Here is a 14,134-nt window from a genome sequence, read left to right as displayed (position 1 = left end):
AGAGGCCCCTTGGAGAGCTTTAATGTCATGTAGAACGCCTGCTGGAACCCGTTCACAGGCGCAACAATAGACACCCATGAACCGGTCGCAGCAGGCATTGGGACTATTGCAGAAAAAGTGAACAGTATACCGGTCTATGGATTGAAGTTTGGGTGGACAATGAGACTGGGCTATGTAAAGAACTCCGGACACCTGCCATTTATTATTATTATTATTATCTAAATGCATAGTAAATTTCTGCAACCGTATCTGTAGTAGACCTGCTTACCACAAATTGAACTGGATATATTTCGCCATAACTGATTCTCCTAAATACAAATTCACCCGCTGTGACTAATTCCTCTCAGCTCAAGCTGTCGGAGTTCATAGTACGAGTATGAATTCCGACATTCCGCTGTTCTAGTAGATGGTTTTATGTATGGCCATACCGTGGGTGAACTTTTCTTGTTAGTGATCTTGGATGCTTTTCATGATCGTGTAATGGCTAGCTGAACTAACACTATGTGTAAACTAATGGGAAAGTTTATTCTATGCAATTATTAAAGAGGTTGCACAAATTAGTTGGTTGGCATGTTTAATGACCTTATTTTTATTATTATTTACAACGACGTAACTTAATCGCCAGCCAGCAGTTAGCCAGCAGTTAACCAGTCTTCTCCGAGACCACGGGGACAACGCCGTCCTCGAAACGTCGGAGGTAAAAGTTAAAACTTATTTTTCGCGATTAATTCCCGTCGTTGTAAATAATAATGAGTAAAAATCGTGAAGGTTTAAATCAGTGCCCTTATTTTTAGCGAAATTTAATATATTTTTACCCTTAGCATGGGATTAAGGTAGGCTAAAATACCTTTTTCTATGAAAATTAATTAAATAAAAAGAACCTTAATTATAGAATAATAAAATCATAAAAAAAACACGAATAAAAAATAACCGCAATAGGCCTTATAACATCTTACCCTCTTAGGTAAGTCGACGAATTTCCCCTGAGTCTCAAAGAATTTCTCCATTTATAAATTATAGCAAAACAAGTAACGAAATAAAAGTAAACCGTGGGAACTTCGGGCTCAAATGCATTGCACATACTTGTCAAATATTTAACACGCCTCGCACCTAGAGCGCATGTTTTGTCTATCCTAGATCCTAGCGCTAAATATTTCACACGTTGAAAGGAACCCAAGCATGTTTTATGTATGTGTACCTACCTCTAGTAAGCTTACTAAGGTAAAGTCTATGTCGTGGATGAAATTCTAGGAAAGTGGAGTACCTTAATATTTGACCAACACTGAGGAGTGTCTTTTCAAAAGGGTTTATGATTGACTAAAAACCCTTTTGAAAAAGACACTCCTCAATTATAAAAAGTAACTGTTAACTTGATTTGTTTTGATAATACCAAAGTAATCAGGTATAATAATATGGAAAATATATTATGAGCGATTGAAAAAGTTCATAATAGCGACTTGTATATAGTATACTCAGCGTCAAATACTTTGTAGCAACCAAAGTAGTCAAATAGTTCGGTACACCATATACTCAGTATGATGTACCGAACTATTTGCCCACTGTCTGCTACAGAGTATTTGACGCTGAGTATTTGATTGACTTAGGTATAATCGTATTCCGACTTGGTAAAGAATTTGAAATATTGGAGGTCAGTTTGCGAGATGGGTATCGCCAAAGATTTTGGGCTCTTTGTATCTAACGCTGCGTCTTACGTAAGCGAACAACTCGCGAATGCGAAGCGAAGCGGCGCGGATGGCCCACGGCGTACGTGTTTGCAACGAGATCGCCCACGTAGGACACTTCTAGGTATGAAAGAATTGATTCACCCCGCGCCACATCGCTTCGCTTCGCGTTCGCGTGTTGTTCGCCTACGTAGTATACGCTGCCTTAGATACAGAGCCCAAAATCGAGAAAAATGGCGTGCTGATGATGACAGTAGATGAAAAAGGGTTGAAAAAGTAAAAGGTGTGCGCCCTAACAACCAAGAGAAAATGATAAGTAAATAAGTATGGGATAATTAAAAAGCTTCAGTTATTCTTGTCTGTATAAAATCCTCGCAATGCCTTTTGTATTATGACGAGGTCGAGTGGAAGAGATCCCTTATAGGGAATATTTCGCCTTCGTACAATGTGCATATTTTCTTTTTATTATGTTTGTAATCTGTCTTATGTACTTACAATAAAATGTGCCATTTTCAACCAAAAGGGTACTTTTTACCACATTTACCACATTGTCGCTTGTCAGTAAGGCGCTATTTCCATATAGCTTCAATTAGAAATTAACATTATCAACAAGCGACAATGTGGTACCTTTTGGTTGAAAACTTCACAAATGTTTACATAAATAAATAAATAAATAGGCCTTTGTCATCTGTGTCAGATGTTTCAAGCAGCATCGCGGTTACGAGTGTTACGATACTTGCGTTCGTGGCTGTAAAGCCCTATACGAGAGAGGATCCCTCGGCCACACACGCAGCAGGTGTATGCTTCCCCAGGTGGGCGGGGGTTGGAGGCCTGCTCGTGGCGCCTCGTGCGTTTCTCTTTTAGTAAGGAGAACCAGGCATCGTCGTGCTTGGATTGACCATCATGAATAACACGACGCTACATGGGTCGGTCTTCAGCCAGTTTCTGCCATTGGTTGCATGGGATGTTAAAGGCAACCATGTCACGTTTCGCACAATCCTTAAACACAACACACACAACAAACACACGACATACATACTTACATACAAACATACGAGTACCTCAAAGCACGGCTTCAAAACACCTCGTACGTTTCACCACAAAGCAAAGCGGCATTATCAAACAAAAACAACTGAAAGTTGGTCACACAACACTGTAATCTGATAGTAAATAAACGGTCACAGAGGAGCGCCCGCCATTAAGTGCTCTGATTTATGTACCGGTCTGGAAGTTTGATACTGGCTTTTTACGCTTTACAACGTTTTGGTGTTTCTAGCAATATTGGGTTGAAATCTAGTTGGATAATAAAACCATTTAGCAGAAACCGATTTTTGATGGATTGAGCCATTTCGATAAAGTATTGCTTAATAAAAGACTGATTCATGATCATGACCAATCTTACTTATGTTTCACAGCAAAGTACCTATCCGGCAAAATTTAGAGAAAAACCGTAATAACTTACATAATATTAATGTGACCCTTTTCAAGCTCTTTAACTCACGTGTTTTACAAAGTATATTTTTGTCTTAAATACTCTACCCATACGAGTGTTTTGCCCATTGCATTTTGTATTTTTATACTTCTGCGAGACATCATTCACGTAACGTAATACTTTGAATATCTACTAATTTGTTAGTTTAGCCTACGTTCTAGTTTTTATTAATTATTTAGCTTTAATGCTAGTTAATAATAGTACATTGTGATACAAGTGTGCTACTACAGCGAGCGCGCAATAAGAAAGCCGATGTGTGTAATGACCAATGCACACGCGTTTCATACGGCGTTTTTTAACACACTTGCGAGGAAAAAAAGTAAACTTCCATATTAATCAAATTTTGATTGTTAAAACAGTAAACTCTGCGCCTGCCGCTGACTGGCCGGCCGGGCCCCGGCAGGCGGTCGGCGGGGCGCCGGCACCCGCCAGTCCGTGTTGTAAAAATTCACTCGACAAATTTAAGAAGGCTCTGTTTCCATACATATAATTAGCAATCAGTTACCTTCTTAAGTCAGTCGGATTATCATTCATAATACACAAGTTCTATAATATAATGAAAAAGCACGCGTGTTTAATATCTAGGATTATGAGCCTAAAAGTGGTTCAATAACTTGCATGTTACGAGCAAGTGTGTTGAAAATTAAATATTTATCTAAATATTGTCAGAGAAATGAGATATTGGAGTACTGAATTGTAAAATAAAATAACTATACTATAATATAAAATAACCTTTATTTCGTTTCATTCGCCATTGAAGCCATATTGATTACAATACATCCATTTACCACTAGAAACAGTTACTTATATTATAATTTAAACACAGTTCAACATGTAACATACAATCACATTCATCTGGCACTCAGTCATTAAATATACAAAATGACGCGTTTTTATATCTATACAATTTATAAGTACTGATGTCGAACTATTGAGGCTATTTCAAATATTCTAAGAGTAGTCATGAAGGTTTTAGTTTATAAAAGATCCGTGACTCGAAAAATCAGTGGTGAATTTAAAGTAGATTTTTTTAATTACATTTATCCTTTACTGGCTCCGCCTTTTAGTACAAATCATTATAATATACTTAGGTATTCCAACTTACATATTTGCATGTTGTTCAATACCGATCGCGCAATTACAAGATTTAATTATATTCTAATATTTTATTTAGGGTGCGCTTATTTCTAGAATCTTACAAGAACACCGATTTTACAATAGAAAAGTTAACATCAAGCTACGAAGTATTAGTAGAAAGCGCAACACATTAAAATTAAGAAACACGTATAGGTAATGCCTAAGAGTTAAAGACCCTGTTTGATCCATAACATGTTTAGATACAAGTATTAATAGCATATACATATATATTATGACAATGACAAATATTGGAATTAACGTAGATGAATAATTTCTCAAAGTAAAATAACTGAAGTATGAAAAAGATGATCGAAATTAGGTTTTTGATTGAAATTTGAATGACGCCTTTGCGCCAGTTTAATGATTTAAAGACTTTACAAACAAATATGATGTTTGTTCATGTAATATACCAACTAGCGGGAATAATAATTTAACTAGCATTTAGGGTCTTAAGAATAAACAGCAAGCAGATTATGGTTGAGGTAGCTTAAATACTGATAACGCACGCAATTATGAGTCGAATAAAAAATAAATAAAGAAAACATAATGAAATGTGCAAACAACAAACAATAGCAAAAGTTATAAAGTTTAAAATAATTTAATAAATTGGTTTTTCTATCTACAGTTAAATCTCACTTTATAATACACGTATATTTTACCATTAAATGACGACACCGATTTGAAGTTTGTTAATAGATTTGTATTCTAACCTCAATTTAAGTACTTGTTACTATGATGATGGGTTGAAAAAATCTGACATTGATTTTTAAATTCATATATTTACACAATTTGTATATTTGAATATTGTTATGTTTCCGTTTTAAGTACTAGTTAGGTATATTGAATAGTTTATTTATATATTTTCTATGAGTAATTGTGGTTTAATAGACATCTTCTTATCATGAAAGTTGCACGATCAATGGTTTTGAAGAATCTTTGCAGCAATGGGTACTGATACTACAACAATTATGAGATCTTATTATTATTGCTTTGTCGATGCTACTAATTAATTCGTTTCAATTTTTCATTACATTTTAGATTCATCGAAACCATTCCGTCAACTATATCATGACTAACTACTGCTTTGGTGTTGTTTCCTTTTTGTGCCTGGACGGACTTTTATGTCCTCAGGAACTCTATCCTAATAATTATGTCTACAACGATTAATATCGCAATTAAATTAATCAAAGCCATCGGCTCCATTTATCAAAATTAAATTCCTTTTGCATCGATTTCGTATGTACATACACAAGAGGTTGGGCGATATTGGTCTAAATTTTTCGAAAATGTATAACGTGCAATTATTAAACAAGTGTACAAATTGTATTAAGTACATATAACAAATTAACAATGGCAAACTAAATATTACAATATGCTTTTAAAATAAATCAACTATTATTAATATTAACAATCACACTCGTATTCTTAAAACTGATAGTAGTAGATATTCGAAACATAAAATTGATAAAAGTTACATAAAAATGTTGCAAGACCAAATTACTACATGCATTCGTCCAACCTAGTTTAGATAATTTAACTTTATTTATCTTAAAATTATACCTAATCTTTGGTAACCGTCTTTGGGGGCATTTAATTGCTTTGGTTATATATCCTGCTGTAATGTCACTTACTATGATACCTACGGTCTAACTAGCTTCATTTCAAGAAAGATAATTAAGTATTTTGGGTATACTCGTACTCATAATGGGTTCTTATGACTTAATTAAAAATATATCACCGTTTTGCATTTCCTTACTTTATTCTACACCAATTCTCTGGCTCAAGCGCTACGCCATCCGATATTCCATCTTTGATTTTACCTAATGATTTTATGTTCCATCTACTTAGCTGATTTTAAGATTCTTTGGCAGGCACTTTGGGTTTAGTAAGTATACGAAAAATAGTGCCGAGTGATTATTTGAATTGACTATAAAATTCCAAAAGTTAAACGGCTCATAAATTAATAAAAAGTTTAAAAGCATACTCTTCATTATACATATTTCAAAGCTACTTACTTGAAACAGAATAAAGCAGTGACATGGTCAATCAACAAAAGTTAGATATACGTGCTAAGTGCTTGTCTGAAGTCATGAAGGGCCGCCAAAAGCTGAGGTGCTGTCGGTCGCGCTGATGCAGAAGTGGTCCAACACCAGGACATTAGGCCATACCTGATTTAAAAAATTATCTGTTACTTCCTTAAATTGACCGATATCCTTAAGAAGAATTTACTAATTAATAATAAGATAATCCTAAGATTATTGCAGTAGTCCTTCTCTTTCATTTTCATATGGTTATTATAGTTTATTATGTCCGATTTGGTTTATTTTTATTATTTGTTCCTTGAGTACTTACAGTTCATCCGGACAGTTATGTGGCTGAGATGGCCGATAACCTCCGCTGAGGAATGCTCCAACATCAGCAGCATCCAATTCAGCTAATGGAGAAGCACCAAGAGTTGCCAGCTCCCATAGCGTTACCCCTAACGCCCACTGACAATATAAAATAAATGTTAGCAATTTAAGACAGTTGCCAGTTTTTTAATATGTTCCGAATTTGGAACACGCATACTAACATATTCTTATTTTTCAATTGGCCAGACTTTTTTAACTTTTACTTGAACACTTGATAGGTTTAAATTGCCGCTCTTTGTCACATCTCTAACTTTTGTTATTTCTCTGTAGTGTTCACATTTATTTTCATGCAGCCCATGCACCTTATCAATTTTTAACTAACGTAACTTTTCTTTTCACATTTACTAATGTCTGATGCTTTGTTCTACTAAGATCTTACCACATCAGAAGCTGTTGTGTACTGGTTCTGCAGAAGAGATTCTGGCGCCATCCATTTCACTGGTCTGTTCTCGTTATCGCCAAGACAGTGGTAGTCATCAGGGAACAGATCCCTGGATAGGCCATTGTCGGTCACCTTCAGTCTCAATTTCTCATCCACTCTAAAAAAAATCGGGTAAAAGGTCAAAAATGCAATAACATAATATGGAAAATGATAATACTTACGTGAAAATGGTTTCGGGAAATGTCAGTTTAAGTAATAGAAAGGACCTATGATAAAAAAAAATCTTAGAAGTGTCACATAACATAATATATTTATTAAATGTTGACGCATTTAACAACAAGCAATCCGTTCAATCCAGCAGATGCACGTGTGAATGCGGGAAGTTGCAATCTTATGTGTTAAAAGCAGTGAAGCAGTGGTAATGATTCTTATTGCTGGACACAGGTTTTATTAGGTACTACTCGTTTTTGTTTCAGTTAATTAACCTGTAAAAAAATTTAACTCACACGCAGTTCCTCGCAGCGACGTCGGCGTGTACGAAACGTTGGACGTGTAAATAAGACATGCCGCAAGCCACTTGCGCACCAAGCTCTACTAACTCCCGCGTCGCTGGTGCTGCCTGGTGGCCTAGGCGACATGATGTTAGGAACCTGGTAGAAAGGAGACATGAGTAGTTCGCAAATGAAAGATTCAAATGAAGTACTTCACTTAATGTCACTCTTTCGTTCACTAGTTTAGTTTGGATTTATTTAGTTTACATGCCCGTTCGCTTAGAGAGTGAAAAGGACACCACATTTAAACCTTCGATTCATAAATTTATTTATTTAAGTGATTCACATTGAATGAAATGATCTATCAAATTCTTCATTCAACTCAATATATCCGCGAACGTACTGTTGATATAGATGGATCTTTTGAGCTACTAAAGGAAACTGAACTAGTGAAGTAAAAGAGTGAAGTACTTCACAGTATATAAAAGATGCATATCAATCTTTTCTTTTCAGTGACACTTGTCTTCAGTGTTACTGGAAAGCGTCGAAGCAACATACAATTTCAAAGAATGAGAGCTCAAAAATACATTTATGGAAATATATAACGAACAATTAATATCGTGTTATGATATGACTGTCGTTCACTACTTTCTGCATAACTAAACAATTTTTGATGGTAAGGCATATATAAACGTATTCTAATAAACCTCAGAAGTACAAATAGGAGGACGAAACAACAACAAATATTATCAAAGTAGGTAGCTCAACATTTTGTCTTAGACAATTACCTAATCTGAGACAACTTTACGTCGTTAACGATGGCACTGACAGAAATTGTTTGATGACAAAATAGCGAGGTTCCATAATCAACACCGAGGATTACTTACCTTTTAAGATTGGAAGAGTGAGAAGCGCAGTAATATACTAGAAGCGGTTTTCGCGCTTCTTCAGCACAGGCTGCCATTGGTGCTAGTACGTTATTGTGGACGAGGCCACACAGCCTTAAGCCTTCGGCGACGAGCAGGGCTGCTTGCATGGCTGATGCTGCTTCTGCATAACATAATATAATACAGATTTTAACTGTTTCAATATCACTTGATTAGAGAAATAAGAAGATTTAACTTGGTCGTTTAGGGTTCAGTAATTAAATGTATTTAATGAGTATGCGATAACATATTTAAGAACAATTTTGTTCAATTAATAATCTAGCTGTTTAAGAAAATTAAGACAAAAAAAAAGAACTGGTAACACACTTAAAAATAAAGCAGGGTAAATGAGGACAAAAATGTGATATAAATCAAACAGAATTATTTTAATTTTGGGCCGGGACAGGTATTCATCATATTTGATGACATTGAAATTTTATTTTCAGATCAGCAATAGTAGTAATACCATAAGCGTATGTATGTAAGTAATTACACTAACGCAATTACATGGGTACTCACCTGACACCGTTTTAACTAAGACTTCTTCATACGTATCCCCTCGTTTGTACACCCCCTTATAGACTCGTCCAAACGTCCCCTCATGAACCAGGATCTCAAGACGAATATTCGAACGAGGTGTTGTCAGAATTCGGAGCTGCTCAGCGGGGTCTGTGATGCGGTCCTTTGTTATTGTGGTCTGAAAATGGGTACCCGATTATAGGAACGGCTAAAATGGGGGTTGGCTGAGGAAGTTTTAACCGTCGTATGGAAACCCTTCACGTCTCTACTTATTTAGGCGCTTATAAGTAGATTTAGGAGTTTGTAATATAAACTTCATACACAATGACAATCGATATAAATCCATGCGTAGTCTACATAATTATTAAAATCATGAGTACGATCATTTTGATTTGACATTCGGGATCACGACTCCAAAATCATCCAGTAATATAATGGATTTCCTTAATTTTAAACTCCATGTTCTCGAATCGATTTTTATTTACTTGAGTCAGTGTAAATATTTTAGGCCCATTTTACGAAGACGATGCTGCTAAAATTCACGAAAACAAAACATTCAATTACAGCAATTTTATACAATTTCTAAGTTATATTTATTTAGAGAAAAATATTGAAAAATGCAGCTTAAAACGCCATGCTGTGCTATAGCTATCGTTTTTAATCTAGCCCCATTATACCTGTGCACTGTTACAGATATAAATCTATACACACAGTTCGGAAGTCTGAACCCAGTTGGCAGGTGCTCGGGCATATAATTTCATTGAGCGCCGAGCGAACGCTATCGCTAATCGAGTTTACTGCTAGATTGGAAAAGGTCTTCCAACCCATAGCTCGGCAATGTAAAACATTACACGTTGATAGCTTTTCGTTTAAGGTGTGCAGCTAAATTTGCTTTGATTAAGTATTTAATATAAACATTTATTTATTAATTTATCGTATGGCTTCGTTACATGTCACTGGATACAAAACTTTAGAGAATACCTATATTATACTATTATTATTATTCAGAGCCCACTGTGTCCCACTGCTGGGCAAAGGCCTTCCCCCCTCTTTTTCCACTCGTCTCTGTTTAATGCTATATCCGGCCAGCCTGTCAAGAAGGAGTCCAAGTTATCCCGCCATCGCCGACGAGGTCTGCCGGATTCCCGGTTAGACTCGTGGGGCTCCCACTCTGTGGTTAACTTGGCCCACAAGTCATCCGGCATTCGGCAGGCAGACATATTATACTAACAACTTAAAATTAAAATTTCGCCCTACTCAGGTAAGCAGCCGCTTCTTCAGCCAGGATATTGAAGACATTCACATGGCCCATATATTTTGTGAGGGGACATTCCAGTACTGTGGTCGATGGTCTGGCCGGGGTGTCATTGTCAACATTAAATATGTCGATCATACCTAAAGTATTACATTAGCTTCCCTAAGCCTAAAAATCTGACGTTCAAAAAAATATATGCACTAAATAAATTTTATTTTGATACTTTTAACAAAAATGGAAACAGCCAAATATTGCACCAGACACCTAAAATCTGGAAAAAACAAGAAAACACACAAGAGTAAACAATGGATGTTGCTCTATCAAAGTAGGTATCTGTAGCAAAATTATTTAAATGAACACCTTAATGATTATATTTATTCCATTAAAACCTTTAACGAATTTGAAAAAGGGTTAAACGTGTTTTGTTGGGTATATTTTTATTATCAAAAACTCAATCAAATAACAGTGGAACTAATTAACAAAGTATAAACAGCAATTTTCCGCAGAAGCCGGACAAAACTGCAAACTGCAATTAATCTCAGCGTCAAAGACACTATCCAGAGCAAATTCATTAAGTTCGACTCCAAACCAACAGCTCCAAGGATCTTTGTGCATTGTTGATACCCCCTATTTGCATTCCGGATTCGTTAACCCTCCCCCGCTAAAGAGCACTAATTCATGTTTCCTGGAGATATCCAGCGGCGCGAAAATTTACGGACAAAAGGGGATCGCAAATTAAAAACTGGCTAGGGCCTAATAGTGACGAACCGTCCGCTGGAAGTGGCTAGTCACTAAGAATATCTGAAGAAGCAAATGATTAGGTTTTAACTTCTATTAAATCTTAAAGCAGTACAAAATAAACAATGTTCCTGGCATTATCCCGGCATTTTGCCACGGTTCATGGGAGCCTGGGGTCCGCTTGACAACTAATCCCAAGAATTGACGTAGGCACTAGTTTTTACGAAAGCGACCTTCCAACCTGGAGGAGAAACTATAGGCCTTATTAGGAGGTCCGGTTTCCTCACGATGTTTTCCTTCACCGAAAAGCAACTTTAACTCGAAGGTTGACTGGTAGAGAATGCCTCATAGCATTAAGTCCGCCTTTTGTGCGATTGTATTTTCTTTTGTGCAATAAAGATTAAATCAATAAATAAATAAACTGGTAAATATCAAATAAATAATATTTCGTAGGTACATAAGTGCCGAATAGAATAACTCATTGGTATATACGAGCCGGGGTTTGAACCCGACCTCCGGATTGAAAGCGGCTCTTACCGCTAGGTCACTAGGGCTTAAAAATAATCAATTAAATATAAAAATATGTTCTCTGCTTAATAGGTTAATAAACTGACACCCTATTTGTTGTACTCTGAACTAGTGGTTAAAAGCCAGGATAGGGAACTTCAGAGTAAGTAACACATTTTTATGTGTAAAATAAACCTGACCTGGACTTTCTTTAATTTAATTTGGAGACGTCAAACGAGGTTCTCGTTAAAACTCTAAGTAATTAAAGATCAAGAACACAATAACATAAACACGAACGCAGAACATTGATTATTTAAGAAACTTACAAACAATAATTTCGGCTTTTGTACACCTGTTTACAACTTAAGACAATTCAATTTAACTTCACTATACAACAGTAGGTAAGTTTTGATTAAAACAATACTTCAACTCCCAGTTTCCGCACATCAAACGACAGTAGGCAACTTTGCCGCTTCTAGCCGAAGTTCTCTTCAATTCTGTGAACATTGATAATTGTATTACGTTTGTATTACCTGCAGACAGGATAACTCGTCTTAAATTGGATTCTTAATGAGGTGAAGGAGTTTTATTCGGATGGAATAAAAAAGTTGGACAATTTACGTTGCAGGCTACAGCGTCAGTTTTTGCTTGATGTAGGTGAAGGTTTTACCTACTCCACGAAAACTGTCCACACATTTTGTGACGGTATCTTGCGGCCTTGTGCCAAAGTATTAACGTGTTTTATGAAGGTTATGAACAAGGATGCTACTTTAGCTTTGTTCGGTAGGCTTAATTTTGTTTTACATAATGCTAGCCAAGGCAAAGACAGTGTTTCTTAGACATATTTAGGTTGAAAGTTTTTACGCTTTGACACATTGACTGAAGGGTTGCTAGAAGAAAATACATCGGGTTAATGTACAACAGTTCTCGATGAACCGTCACCATAAAGATACTTGCAAGATAATTATGAATTCATCAAACGATTATGAAGATACAATGTGTTGACAGGTTAAGCGGCAAGATCCTTCAACCTTAATAAGCTTATTCTTAGGAGACCTGTGACCTTACTCATCAGCAACCCTGTCATGGTCGCGCATATTGAGAGGTAACTCAAGAAAAAACTCACACTTTCTAAAATGTGTCTCAAGTGTTATCTTTTATCTCACAGTAAAACTTCCAAATCGTGTAAAAAAACAATTGGATCTAACTCTTTTGCGTTATGCGTTTTTCCTCTGGACATTATTCAACAAGTGGACTGCGTGACCTTATTTTCTTACTGAACACTTACGTTAAACATGTTTAATTCAAACCTTCTACTTCTTAAGAGGTATATGATGAAAACATTAGTAAAATGCACTGAAATTGTTAACCACCACAATAAAGATGTCTATTTTCCGAATAGTTTTGACCTAATTGACTGTAAAAGTTCAAAATGATTCATGTATTTATTCACATTGAAGATTATGGCTGTAAACAAGCATCACAAAGTATCAAGTGATTGTGTATGTGTTTTATGGAATAAATGTCTTTCTTCTTCTTCTTCTTCATATAATATATGACGATGAGAATTTTCCGCCTGAGCTGCCCCACATTCAATCATAACTTCCCTCTGCCCTACTTTAACCTATTAAATGCAAAGTGGATTGAACTCGAAAACTATTAATAATGAAATCACCTGCGAGACGTGCGTGAGATTAGAAGCTGCGTAGTAGGACACCCGGGAATCCGGCTTCGCGTACACGTGCTCACCGATGTGGGTCGTCGCGTACGGTGAAGGGGATCTTCTGCTGCCTGATTATTCATGAAAGCGTCATATTATCAGGGAGATATTGAAGTAAATTTATTAAAATACTTATTGTGATACTTGAAAGTAATACAAATAACTTAGAAATTTAAATAAACGATGTCTATGGTCTTGTTTGGGTAAAAACGTCAGGTGGGATAAGAGAAACATACTTTATTTTGCACAAACTTGGCAGTAAGAACACATACTTCATTATCACTATCCATAGTATAAACGCTCCGTAATAGACGGATTACTTGCCATAAAAACTTAGCGTAGTCTGACTCCCTATAAGCGTTTTCTTCTCCCAGTGTTTCTTTTACCACACCTGACCTTAGTACTAATTACTTTCATGAAATTTAAACCATTTGTAATTGGAACACAGCTGCATTTCTTTTAAAATTTTCAAAATCACGGTGCCAATTTCTCTTGCATAACAAGTTTATTAATACTTATACAATTATAGTATTCACAAACTTGTAAAAAGTATCCCACTTGGCCACTTTAGTTGTCCATCAGTTTGATGTTGACTTTAAAGTAGTAATCACTTAGTAATCTTTTAAAACCAATAAAAAATATTTTAATTTATTATGAATAAATGAATAATATGTACCAAACGGAAATTTATGTAAGCTGGCTATTGTGGCATAAGATCCAGTGGAGCTCGGTGGTCTGCCGAGGGTGTCCAATCGCAGAAGGACGTTCTGATGACTGCCGTAGGCTGCTGTGGTGTATGATGTACTGTGGACAAACATTTTCAAAACTGGGATAAACTATACATATAAACTGGGATACATAATATTACAAAATA

The 14,134-nt window shown here is 36.0% G+C and overlaps 1 protein-coding gene and 1 long non-coding RNA gene across 2 annotated transcripts in view; both read right to left on the bottom strand.

Annotated features, from left to right (window-relative positions):
- Positions 1-3,890: 3,890 nt before the first annotated feature.
- Positions 3,891-14,134, bottom strand: part of LOC134756052 (uncharacterized) — a 297,991-nt gene continuing 287,747 nt past the window's right edge. The window contains exon 2 of the long non-coding RNA XR_010129098.1: positions 3,891-6,238. This is a non-coding gene — a long non-coding RNA (uncharacterized LOC134756052). The remainder of the gene's footprint in view (positions 6,239-14,134) is intronic.
- Positions 3,891-14,134, bottom strand: part of LOC134756047 (tyrosine-protein kinase Drl) — a 70,252-nt gene continuing 60,008 nt past the window's right edge. Inside the window, exons 6-13 of the mRNA XM_063692830.1 lie at positions 13,937-14,064; positions 13,216-13,331; positions 9,041-9,218; positions 8,483-8,645; positions 7,611-7,754; positions 7,102-7,261; positions 6,664-6,800; positions 3,891-6,479 (exon numbers count right to left, since the gene is read on the bottom strand). Of these exons, the coding sequence (XP_063548900.1) occupies positions 6,368-6,479; positions 6,664-6,800; positions 7,102-7,261; positions 7,611-7,754; positions 8,483-8,645; positions 9,041-9,218; positions 13,216-13,331; positions 13,937-14,064 (1,138 nt within the window). The 3' untranslated portion in view covers positions 3,891-6,367. The remainder of the gene's footprint in view (positions 6,480-6,663; positions 6,801-7,101; positions 7,262-7,610; positions 7,755-8,482; positions 8,646-9,040; positions 9,219-13,215; positions 13,332-13,936; positions 14,065-14,134) is intronic.

Source organism: Cydia strobilella, chromosome 3 (assembly GCF_947568885.1).
Source record: "Cydia strobilella chromosome 3, ilCydStro3.1, whole genome shotgun sequence".
Lineage (NCBI taxonomy): Eukaryota > Metazoa > Arthropoda > Insecta > Lepidoptera > Tortricidae > Cydia > Cydia strobilella.
The sequence above is the reverse complement of the archived record's forward strand: the minus strand, read 5'-3'. Positions and strand labels throughout refer to the sequence as shown.